We start from the raw sequence: 12402 nt of genomic DNA on the forward strand, positions 1-12402 counted from the left end.
GGTGGTGTCGTTACTCTCTTTTCCAGTGCTCTACTCATGACAAACACAATCTTCAGTCACACCTTTGCTGGACGTGACACTGAGCGTGCACTAATTTTTATTAATTTTTTTTTTTTTTTTTTTTTTACACCCGTTGCATCTCCACCAGATACTACTAAATAAAGATCCTCCTCCCCTGTCACCTGTAGGCTATTACTCATCAGGTAGGCAGCTCGCCACCACCCTGTGTGTGTGTGTGTGTGTGTGTGTGTGTGTTGATGGGCGGGGCCTTGACGACTCTGCCGGGGCTCGAGGTTCAATGAAAACACCTGAGCAGAGTTTGGTTATGAGTCGAGAAGGAAACGGTGTGAACACTTCACCTGAAACATGAGGATACCACTGACGACGTGTCTACTGTTGACGCTCGGACTAACACACCGAGTTAACATGTTGGTAAGTCATTTAAATGCTGGTTAGACACATATAGACACATATAACCTACATACTGTAGCTACATACGGTGTTTGCGTCAGTATGCCTCACCTTCATCACTTCCTGAAGCGAGCCGAGGTTTATCTGTGAGTCACTGAACGAAGCGGGTTTCGATAGGCTATATCAATGTGTGGGCTTATCAATTATTGAGAAATGTTGAGTTATGTGTGAAAATTGAATCTTTATTAAGTTTTAGTCGCAGGTAGGTTACCTTAAAAGAAGGTAGGTGTCAAGTTTGCTCATTGCTTGCTCATGTATATTTTATTTATTTCATAGACTCATTAGAGACTTATCAGTGGTTGTAACAAAATTATTTTTTTTGCAGCCTGAAGAGTTCAGTTTTTCAGATAAAAAACAATAGCTAATGATCACTGAGAGATGAAGTTATCATAGTAGCAAAGACAATCAGAGTAAAGAGCACCACTTCCTATATTTTGTGGATTGAACACCTTGTACTCCTTCTCCTTTTGGGGCTTTTAGTAGAAATAATACTGGGGCAGAAACCTATTATTTTCTTTTTATAAAAGGTTTACTTGCATTATCACATAGGGGAAGTATATAAATTAAAGTAGGCTACTCCATAACAAGTAAAGATTTGTAGTTGTTTGACAATAAAAGCACATTGTATTTTATTATGCAGCCCTATTGTTTATCTTTTTATCAGGTATATTATTTTATTGTTTTATTATCACTGATACATCAGTAATCATGCATTTAAGTTAGAGCTGTTTATTGTGTGTGAAATAATCTACAAAGTGTACAAAGAATGTTGCTGACAAAGTACAGTAGTTAGATAAAAAAAAATACAATATGCTCTGAGAGATCTGTAAAATTCTGCATCATAAATTCATTGCATTCAAAATCTTGCAATAAAACTGTTAAATATGTATGTTTACAGTTGTAGTAGTGCAGATTTCTTTTAAACCATCCATCATTTAGTTTAGGCCACAAAACAGTTTCTCAGAGCTCAAGATGACCTCTTCACATTGTTGTTGTTTTTTTTCTGCAAATCACAGATAGTCTGCTTCACAGATAGGCTAATCAAAAATTGCTGGAAATTAATTTTCTGTTAATATGCATACACTAATGGATTTAACAACCTTGATGAAGGTCTTTGAAGTGACTGTGCCAGTCTGACAACACTTTGTTGCTGCACCTGTTAAACCAACAACTTACTAATGATGTGGTTGATTATCAACAATTACAAGTTAAACACTGGGTTTACTGCTTCTTTTTAATCATCCATTATCGCTGCTCCATAAAATGTCTAATGGTAATTGGTAAACATCATTAATGTGCACGTCTACAGCTGGGAGCCACACCATAATATCCCCTGATCCGGGAAGCAGGTCACCTGAGGGCAAATGTGATGCACAAAGAAACTTTTTATTCCTCCCTGGCACTTCACCTTTACACCAGGCTGTAAAACACCTACGTAGGTTGTTTCCTCAATGAACAACAACAGCTTGAAGCCATGCATGTTGTTTTGCAACGGACACTGGCAATTTCAGCCCCTGACAATGAGTTAAACTAGTGAATATCAAGAACAGTTTGAGAACTGTTTAGTTTAGTTTAGTTTATTCGTTTAATACGGGACAATGTGCAATTACATTAATCATTTTTTTTAAAAAAATGCAAAGATGGTTGCACCAGATTTAGCTCCCAGCTAATTTCCATCTGTAGTCCCTACACATAACATAAAAGTAATAAATGAAATGACGCAGAATCCTATATTTCAGTAAATGCAAAGTAAATAATAGAATATTTGATTCTTCATGTTTTGAGTGTTAACAAAATATCATGTGTCCTGATGTGCTTCCTGGTTTGCAGAACTGGTGAGACAACGTTATCATTCTTTTATTTGAGTTACCGTATATCTTACCCATGAGTCTTTATTGGCTATAAAACTGTCATCTCTTGTGTCATTATGGGTTGGTAAACCACAGTGTGCTTTTAGGGATTGTGTTGCTTCAATGGGACTTTGTATCTTGGACATGATTTATTTCTTTTATTGCCCTAACAAGGAGAGTACCTTCATAACTTTTTTTTTTGTTTACAAAACAATAGTGAAGGAATGAGCAGCTTTTCTGAATGTTGAATATCCTCGTTCTTTCTCTCCATGAAATCAGATTTCTGCTGCTCCTGAAGAGGGATCGGCGCTCTACCTGGACGGTTCTGGCTCTGGATCAGGGGACGGGTCAGATCTAGGTAATGCTTGCTACCACGTTCAATGACAATAGAATTATCGCTTTACAGATCTTAAATGGATACAAGTTCACTCAAAATTGAAATTTCACTCATTATCTACTCACCCTCATGTGGACTAAGGGCTGGGAGAAGTTTCAGAGTCCTCCGTGGCTTCTCTGAGTTACAGGGGGTCTCCGTGCAGCACTGCATGTCCATATAACGGTTGCGAACGGAGCTCACTTTTCTTCGATCAAAAAACACACCAAAAAACATCCAAATACCTCCATAGTGCTCATCTGTAATGTCCCTCTTGTATTGAAGCCCCAACATGAGAAATTGTTCAGAAAAAAATTAAATAAGTATATGTTTTAAGCTTGTTTGTAGGGGAAGCTCCCAGTGTTGAGCCGTGAACTGGTTGTCAAGGCAAATCTCGCGAGATTTGCACAGACACAGGCAAAGCAGTGAACTGAGACACTGGGAGCTTACAAACAAGCTTCAAATATTGATTGATTGATTGATTCTTTTAATGAATCAATCAATATAGACCAAATATAGATCAAAAATATAGATCAAATATAGACTTATTAAATTTTTTCGGAACAATTTCTCATGTTGGGGCTTCAATACAAGAGGGACATTACAGACGAGCACTATGGAGGTATTTGGGTGTTTTTTGGTGTGTCTTTTTGGACGAAGAAAAGTGAGCACCATTCACTACCGTCATATGGCAGTGCACTGCTGCGCCGAGCCCCGCTGTAACTCAGAGAAGGCACGGAGGACTCTGAAACTTGACATGAGGGTGAGTAGATGAGTGAAATTTCAATTTTGAGTGAACTATCCCTTTTTAATAATGTGTGATCACTTGACAAAGACTATATTGTTTATCCCATCAGGTGAAAGTGAAAACGATGTGGATTCCACCATTGTCGACAGCAGGATGCTTGACTCTTCACACTGGCCTAAGAAAGACTCAGAAGAAGGATATATTATTTTGGCAAACGGCAAGAGCCGCTTGTCGGACGAGCGAGTTGTTGCAGGTACTTTACAGTTTGTTTGGGGTCATTCCTATGTTCCCACAGCCCTATGTTCCCACAGCCTTATGTTCCCACATTTCTAACTTTTGTTGTCACTGAAAATTAGGCCCTATGTTCCCACAGCCCTTTGGTCCCACCATTGGTTGGGTTTAGGCAATGAAGAAAAGAGTTGGTTAAAGCAGAAGTAAGCGATCCGGTCGTTTTGGCTAATGCTGCGTTCCAGGCAGGCTTTTGAAACCGTAAATTACAGCTTCAAGTCACGACTTACGACTTTGTAGCGTTCTAGGCAACCCACTCGTGTTTTTCCGACCTGTTTTACCTGTGAAAGTCACTATAACGGCCACTCGTAACTTCCGACCCGTGAAGTCGTACCAGATCGAACTGGTACGACTTCACAGGTCGGAAAAACACGAGTTACGGGCTGCCCTGAACGCACCATAACGTCTTGTCAGCCGACGGAGTTAGCAGCCCCCGCCCTCGTCATGGATCTATTGGTCCTCGTCCCTACGTCGCCATATTCACGCGCATCCCTTGGCTGCACACACAGCCCTTCATGCCGTTCTCTCTCCTCATTGGATAAAACTTGTAGGATACGAGAAAAGTTTTCTCCTCGGCTCAGAGCAGAGCAGAGTGACTGAGAGACCCGAGTTTCGGTCCAAACACTCTATGTAAGTGATTGCTGTCGGAAGATATAACTATTTAAGACTTATATTAACACAAAAATATTGCTTACTTCTGCTTTAAGTTTAGTAAAAAGACTCGGTAGAGGCTAGACAGGCCAGATAGATAGAGTCCACATAGGTAGAGAGAGTCCAGTGGGAACATAGGGCCCAATTTTGAGAAAAATCTTAGAACTGTGGGAACATAGGCATGGACCCGTTTGTTTTATGCTTGTTGGATTAACAAAGTGATAACACTGTGAATTGTAACTAAATTTTATCATTTTCTCTCCATAGCTATTATTGGGGGATCAGTGACAGGAGTGGTGATGAGCGTAATATTGTTAGCAATGATAATCTACGTGCGGCACAACAAAGACATTGGAGGATGCTTTCTGGGCGAAGAAGTCATCTAACTGTCCAATGCACACGTTTTAAAAACTGTCTCGCCAACGTTGAAGATGCCGTTTCCCCTTCGGTGCTGCTGTAAGTGTATTTTTTCCTCAGTCGACTGGACCACATGGGGATGACAGTTGTTCCTGCATTTGATGCAAATATCTCTGTTGTTATTTTATTATTTATTTATTGATACAATGAATAGAAATTTAATTTAATGACTCCTTGTTTGTGTATGTTTTACAATTCTTTGAAATTGCTTCAGTCTTACCCTGGCCGATAGTAATGTAGCGGGGTAAAATCTCTCAGGATCATGGTCAGTAGCATAATTGAAATATAACTAATATATTGTTGTTTATGGCACAGCTCTATAGTGTTTCCATGTGGCTAAATTAATAACTGTAAAAAAAAAAGTGCTTTATTTGACTAATTTATTTACAAATTGTCTATCAATACACATTTCTGTAGCATTTTAAAGAAATTAGTCCTAGAAGTTAGTTAGACTTTGCCTTAAAATGATCAAATACGCATGGTGATGTATAACAATGTCAGTGTAAATAATGAAATTGTTAAGGATAAATTTCATGTAGCTGCTTGAGTTTCAGGTTCAAGTTCATGGTTTGTTGAGATACTTGAAAAAGTTTCACATGACATGTAGAACTGAAATGGCTGTTGTGAAAAAGACTTGTTGACCTCCATCCAGAGTTGCATATAGGCTACAGGACTGCTTGAACCATAAATACCTCTAAGTCAAGAGATATAGATACAGATAGAGGAAACTCATTTGAGGTTGTATATAACATATCATTTACAGTGATTGGGTAATGATCAGCTGCTACAATGTAACACATTATGTTGCCTATGTACTGTATGCCATAAAATAATGTGCTATTTTTGTATTGTAAAATGATGAATAAATTAGAATTTTGCATATTTCAATTCACTCCATGTGCAATATTAAAAGTGTCTGGATTCCAGCTGTCAGAAAACGAATTTGATTGGTCATTATCGAGCGGGCGGGATATTCAATGTTTGGGGCGAGACCGAGCTTGTGTGTGTGTGTGTGTGTCTCAGACATTTGAATGACGGATCCAATATCAGTGGCTGATGAATGAATCGGGAGCAGCGTGACGCATAATTCGTGTGCCTGCATTATCCAATGCGAAAAAAAAACTACCACACTTTCATCCCGGATCTACTCGATAGAATTTTGCACAAAGTTTGGGCTACATCGTCTGATAGATGAGTTATTACACTAATTTTATGACCCAGAATGGAATCAAATTCATTTTTCTTTTCTGTACACCTTTAAAGCAGAAGTAGCCTAAGCGATCCGGTCGTTTTGGCTAACTTCTTGTCAGCCGATGGAGTTAGCAGTCCCCGCCCTCGTCCCTACGTCACCACATTCACGCGCATCCCTTGGCTGCACACACAGAGAGGACCGCCCCTTTATGCCGTTCTCTCTCCTCATTGGATAAAGGTTGTAGGATACAAGGAAAGTTTTCTCCTCGGCTTACAGCAGAGCAGAGTGACTGACAGACCCGTGTTTCAGACCAAACACTCTATAATGATTGCCGTCGGAAGATATAACTATTTAAGACTTTTTTTTTTCAAAGGAGGTTAAATCGAAAGCAACTGGACTTAGTTATTTTATTTTCCTAGACAAATAACTAAGTCCAACAAATAACTAAGTCCAGTTGCTTTCGATTTAACCTCCTTTGAAATACTATGACCTGGACAAATGAGGATATGCACCAACTATTTAAGACTTATATTATCATAAATATTCCATTTCAAGCAAATTAGTAAAAAAAAAAAAAAAAGCTCCAGAATAACATCCCCAGACTGTAAAAATAAGCCCCAACCCTACCTTTAAAAATCTCCATGCATCCCACTGGTGGAAGCTCCTGTCAATCAAAGCTGAGTCTAGCCCCGCCCCTTCCGGCCTGTCAGAGCGTTTGTTTTTATCCGCGCTGTCGTCGCGGGGGAAGTGGGGTGGGCGTTCCTGCGTGTTCCTGCGTGTTCAGCTCAGCTTCACTGTTGACAGCAGCAGCCAGCAGCGCCGCACTGAGAGGGCTTTTTTTCGTCGTCCACGACCAGCGACTCTACCGATGTTTCTCCCTACGCTCGTAGAGGACATGCATCACTTTAAACCGAGTCGAGACAGACTGTACACCACCAGGTGTTGCGGATGTTGCCATGTCCGGACGGGGACCATCATCCTGGGAACATGGTACATGGTACGTAAGATGGTTGATGAAGCGTTAGCTCGCCTGCCTGCTAGCGGAAGTCACCGCCGCTGCCAGTTTCAGTTCGGTTAAGTTCGCCAAAGTAGGGTGTTAAGAAACTAAATATTAACCAGGTGGCTTTAACAGCTTCTGGAAACGTATAAAGATGATAACTACAAACTCCTATATGAGCTAAATGTCACTTTTTAAAACAGTCGTTACGTGACGAGTTAACGGTCATAGAACGCTAGCGTTAGCATTTTAATTAGCATTAGCGTTAGCCTGCTATCGTTTCTGGGTTGGATAAATGCGTCTGTCCACACTCTCATGACCTTTTAATGGCGTGTATAAGCTCTATTATAATTAAAGACGATATATATGTATTAGTTCTTAGCTAGGTGGGGGTTTTAAAGACCATAAAAAATATTTGATATCAGACGCGTGTAGCACAGTAGCTTAGCCGACCCCCGGACTGACTGGCTAACGGTTGTCAAATCACAACAGAAGTTTCAGAGAAGAGGTTTCGCTGCAACAGTCGCTACTGTGAACAGCGCGTAGATTTTAAATAAATTACTCTCAAAGTCATTTAGGTTTACAACGTGATTGCAGGTGTATTTCATAGTTGACAAACTTAAATCTGACTGTTTACTGTCGCTGTCCTACCAGGCACAATTTGTCCCTGCAGCTCACAGTCTGGACTAATCCTCTTCTCATTTTCCCTACATCACATCACAGATGTTTTCTGCTTTGTGTTGCGTTTTCAAATCCCTTTTTTCTCTCTTTTTTTCTCTTTTTTTTGTGCCAGATGGACAAAATGTGAAAAAAAAAGAAAAAAATCTCAGTGATTGTAGCCAAGTAGCTGCATAAATGCATAAAAAGTCTGCATAAAATCAATCCGTTTTATTAATTTGGCTTGAAAAAACATATTAGCCTAGTATTAGAATAGATTTTTCATAGGGGCCGTTTTTGTTTCACATAGTTTTTTTGTTTTTGTTTTTTTAAATCAAGCTCTTCATATTTATCATTTGGTTATCAGAGTTTAACCCCGTGTGGATTTTGTTTTCAGTGTCCTAGAGATGAGTCCTCTGGCAGTTTCATTTGTTGATGTTAAAAATCGTTCCGCTTGAGCAACTAAACAACACAAAGTTGTGTCTGCACCTTTGGCATTTCAGTTTAATATGAGAATAACACCCAGAGAAACATTTAGAGCCAGACTGGGACATAAAGGACAGTGGCCAATATCAGAATTGATTGGAGATTTGGACCATGGTACCAGCCAGTGTAATGGGTGACAGTGTACTTGGAGATGTTTGCTTGTGTACTCAACTTGTGTGTCTTTAAACACTGACTTTTGAAAGTTAGGTCTATAAACATTATTGGGTAGTTGTTAAGATAGTTGCTAAGTAGTGAAAACACAATCACTGATAGATAAGCTTACAGTTTAACTGGGGTTCTGGCAAGGCTGCTTCTCAATAAGTCAAGTCTCCGTGAACTGGTTTAGATTGTGTGATAGATGAAGCATTTTCCCCCTGTACTTGTACTGGAATACTAGTGTGTGATGTGAACACCCACTTTCACACTTCTGCTAATTAACCACAGTTGAAATCGGCACTTTCTTCAACACATCGCTCTCTCTCTCTCTCTTTAAGTTGCTTCAGTTTGTCTTGTTGTTGAAGGCATCTTTAGTTTCACTTCTCAAAAGTTAGCTTCAAATAACTCATCATTTTGCATCATTAACAATTATTCCCATAGCACAAATGTTTCACTTCTTAACTTCCAGGTAATTATTGGCGTCACTAAATTCTAATTTATTTTCCATAGTGTTAAGAATTATTTGGTTGTTGTATGAATTTATTTAATTTTTTTTTCAGTAATAGCTGTTTCTTTTTAAAGGCAGTGCAATGTCAGAGTGTCCTTGAGTCCTGGACTGGCTCCCCTTCATGACAGTGTCCTCACACAATGATAAAGCAGATTTAACTAAAAGAGTGATGAGTTGCTTCGTCGTGTATTTGCTTAGCTCTTGCTTGTCTCTGCAAGTTGGTTTCTGTACAATACTGAACTAAAAACAAGTAGCTATTGGAGGGGAAATAGATAATCCATTTTTTAAGATACACAAAACTGTAGATGTAGTCCTTTTTTAACAAGCTTAACCCTTCTACTTCCTCTCTTCAGGTAGTCAACCTGTTGATGGGCATCCTGCTGACCGTAGCCGTGACCCACCCAGAGAACGTACCCACCATCGACTTGCAATATGAGGTCATCGACCATTACTTTGCCTCTAACAGGATGTCCGGTAAGCTTTGAAGTCGACATAACAATCACTGAAAATGGCTAATAAAGTGCACTGTAAATAGAGTTGCATTTTATTTTGTGAAACAATTATGATAATCGCTCAACTCATTCATTTTATTTTATTTTCATTTAACAAATTACAAACAGAAGTAACTCGGCCATTCATTCATGATATTCTTGTTAGGAAAACATCTGGATACATCTTTGTCCATGTGAGGATTTCTTGGCTTTCTTTGTCTTATACAACTGTAAACTGAATATCTGGGTTTTGTTGGGCAAAACAGTACATTAGATAATGCCAACAAAGACTCAGATAAAGATGTAAAGATGGGCTCGTTTCACCGTTTTATAGAGGAAATGATTTCATGAATTATTGGACAAAATAACCCACAGAATAATCAATAATGAAACTGTCATTTCCACTGCTTATTGATTCAAACACAGCTCATTCAGTTATACTCGGCCTTTGAATTCCCTGGCTGTGTGATTATGGTAATTATGAATCTGCAAATGATAATGATGCAGACAGTTGATAAATTACTAATTGAAACCACTGAACAGACATATTTCCTCGGTGTATTTTTAAGTGGGGCCCTGCTGTTGTGCTCAAGTTGAACATGTGATTCATCTTCCACGGGGAGTACAACAACTCCCTAGTGACTGCTAAACAAAACTACTCATGAGGACAACAGGACACGGCTGTGCTGTTTACACGCCGTCGCAAAATGTTGTCATTGGTGTGATGCCGCCGGTGTCGATTCTTGGCATTTCCTCTTCGGTGTTTAGTTTTCTATTTGTATGTTGAGCTGGCAGCACAGGGAGCGTTCCTGTCTTTGTAGTTGGGTGTTCTTTTTGAAGGTTGGCCCTTGTGAAGGCTTCTTCAATTTTCTGAAACGGTGACTCAGCGGGACGGGAGGGGAGGGGAGAATAACCATGGTGTGGCGGTGGCGGCGATGACCTACCCACAGCAGGCTCATGCCACCACACAGGGCAGTGGAGGTTGTTCACAGCCTGCAGAGACAATGTTAGCATTCAGCCTGGTTAAGATGCCATTACTCCTGACTTCTTTAGGCTGCACTCATTTTATTCCACATTCCTGGTCATGACTGAAAGTTATTGATAAGTTAAATGAGAAAAAAACTAGCATAAATTGATAGTGTAAATAACCCTCAGCTGTATCTCTGATCAAAACCACCCAATTGTATTAATTTGGTTTGAAAAGTAGAGGTTGTAATGAAGACAGATTTTTTTTTAAGCATTGCTAATTTCTGGAACAGTTTGAATAGAATAGATTTTCTATCTATATACATTGAGTCAGTCTGTTTTATGTATATATTGTGCATACTTTTTATGTCTTGGTTCTGTTTAGCACTTAACAATGTTTACTGTCTACTGTACATTGTCCTTTAGTACAGTTTGTTAACATTTTTTAGCTCATTTAGTTTGCATTTCTCTTATATTCTGTTTTATGATGACATTGTAACATCTGTCCAGGGACAACAGATGAAAAATAGCCTTGTTGGTTAACTCTGGCACATCTACATAAATGTTTATTGATGTGCACTGTCCCCTGTTGAATAAACTACTAATAAGATTTAAAAACATTGATCCATAAGGACCATTTTTGTTTAATGCAACAGTTTTTTTTTTTAAATTAAGCTCTTCATATTTATCATTTAGATATCAGAGTTTAACCTCATGTGGATTTAGTTTTCAGTGTCTTAGAGATGAGTCCTCTGGCAGTTTCATTTGTTGATGTTCAAAACTTCGTCCGCTTGAGCAACTGAACAACAGAAAGTTGTGTCTACTCTGCACCGCACGGGCTGCAGCGGCTTTCTCACAAGCAACAGGCAGAAACGGTTTGAGGAAGTGAACGACGGAGTGATGGAGGGAAAAGAGGATATGAAAGGCAGACCTTTTAATTATCTCAGACTTCTCAGTTTCATTGCAGCAGCGAAGGAAGAGGCTTAATGCTCCCTGTTGGCCTTTAAAAGAGTTGACTGGAAAGAGAAGCCCTGGAGGCTGTTGAGTTTGCACTGTATGCAAATCACAGCTGCATCAAAGAGCACAGACAAACATCCATTCATCCACACTCGCTCGCCATACATTTGCGTTTCATATTCAAGGCTAAAGCTGAAATTACATAATATACTGTATCTCTGCCTGTATGTGGTGTATTTTATTTCTTGTCACTTTGTCTCACACAGAGAACGCATGTGTTGGATTCGCCATCTCTCTGCTGATGCTCACTATCAGCGCCATGATGGTGTACGGAGCCATTACCGTAAGTCTGCACTATAGATATGGAGCATTTTTTAAATATTTTTTTTTATATAATATTCTCTTTAGACAGCAGGCATTTCATTTAAAGGACTGTCACGGTTTCTTATGCAAATCTATAATCCAAAAATATGCTGCATCAAGGAGCATTGCTTTCAACTTGTGTAATAATAGCACCAGACCAAGTAACAGGAAATGCCGAAGCACGCACCCTCCTCCTTTTTTTTTTTTTAACTACAGCGCATTTTAGCAGACTGTCGTAATGAGTCTCGCTTCTCACTGCGGTGGGGGTGCAGCGCTCGATGCTATGTTCTCACTGCCTTTCATCTTCACCTCACAGGCCTGTCTGATGGCATCAAGACGTACAGGTTTGGTAGCCTTTTGACGTGGACCAGCGTTACGCAGCAGATGTAGCAGATACCCTGTCGTACAGTATAGCGTGGCGGTGCGGCGCTGCTGCTTTGTAGTGTCCCAGTGAAGTCCCCCTCAAAGTTTGAACCATGGTTATTAAAGCCAAAGATCTGCACTACTTTGCTTTATAATGTAGAGTGAAGTAGATTTGTGTGTAAAGGCTCCCGGTAGAAAACCACCCTGTATCGCCTGTAGCGTTTTTGGTGATGTGACCCTTATGCTGATTTTCAACCTTCTCTAAATGTATTTGTTTCATTTGAGTTAATATGAACATTTACAGTGTCAGCTCTCCCTCTTCCCGTGGGCAGGCTGTTTCCATTTACCCCAAACCACATCTGAAGGTGCAGTTACTGCCTGAGCAGCAGGAAAAATGTTTTCAATCCAAGAATACTCGACGTTAACGGCATTTCTTGCCTCTCAGGATTAATCCTTAGTTCACCATCA

The 12402-nt window shown here is 39.7% G+C and overlaps 2 protein-coding genes across 2 annotated transcripts; both read left to right on the forward strand.

Annotated features, from left to right (window-relative positions):
* Positions 1-246: 246 nt before the first annotated feature.
* Positions 247-5026, forward strand: LOC146961399 (uncharacterized). Its single transcript, XM_085771275.1, has 4 exons — positions 247-432; positions 2601-2679; positions 3552-3695; positions 4649-5026. Exons 1-4 carry the CDS (start codon positions 367-369, stop codon positions 4765-4767), a joined length of 408 nt encoding a protein of 135 aa, XP_085627401.1. The 5' UTR covers positions 247-366; the 3' UTR covers positions 4768-5026.
* Positions 5027-6737: 1711 nt separating this feature from the next.
* Positions 6738-12036, forward strand: LOC146961400 (lysosomal-associated transmembrane protein 4A-like). The gene is made up of 3 exons (XM_085770934.1): positions 6738-6987; positions 9148-9268; positions 11475-12036. Exons 1-3 carry the CDS (start codon positions 6859-6861, stop codon positions 11795-11797), a joined length of 573 nt encoding a protein of 190 aa, XP_085627060.1. The 5' UTR covers positions 6738-6858; the 3' UTR covers positions 11798-12036.
* The last annotated feature ends 366 nt before the right edge of the window (positions 12037-12402 follow it).

The sequence above is a fragment of the Trachurus japonicus genome, chromosome 24 (genome assembly GCF_045865225.1).
Source record: "Trachurus japonicus isolate A0001 chromosome 24, Traja_1.0".
Lineage (NCBI taxonomy): Eukaryota > Metazoa > Chordata > Actinopteri > Carangiformes > Carangidae > Trachurus > Trachurus japonicus.

Coding starts and splice junctions, on each gene's coding strand:
- LOC146961399 (XM_085771275.1), top strand. CDS start 367: ATGAGGATACCACTGACGACGTGTCTACTGTTGACGCTCGGACTAACA. Junction 433..2,600: donor CACACCGAGTTAACATGTTG/GTAAGTCATTTA, acceptor CCATGAAATCAG/ATTTCTGCTGCTCCTGAAGA. Junction 2,680..3,551: donor AGGGGACGGGTCAGATCTAG/GTAATGCTTGCT, acceptor TTATCCCATCAG/GTGAAAGTGAAAACGATGTG.
- LOC146961400 (XM_085770934.1), top strand. CDS start 6,859: ATGTTTCTCCCTACGCTCGTAGAGGACATGCATCACTTTAAACCGAGT. Junction 6,988..9,147: donor TCCTGGGAACATGGTACATG/GTACGTAAGATG, acceptor TCCTCTCTTCAG/GTAGTCAACCTGTTGATGGG. Junction 9,269..11,474: donor TGCCTCTAACAGGATGTCCG/GTAAGCTTTGAA, acceptor TGTCTCACACAG/AGAACGCATGTGTTGGATTC.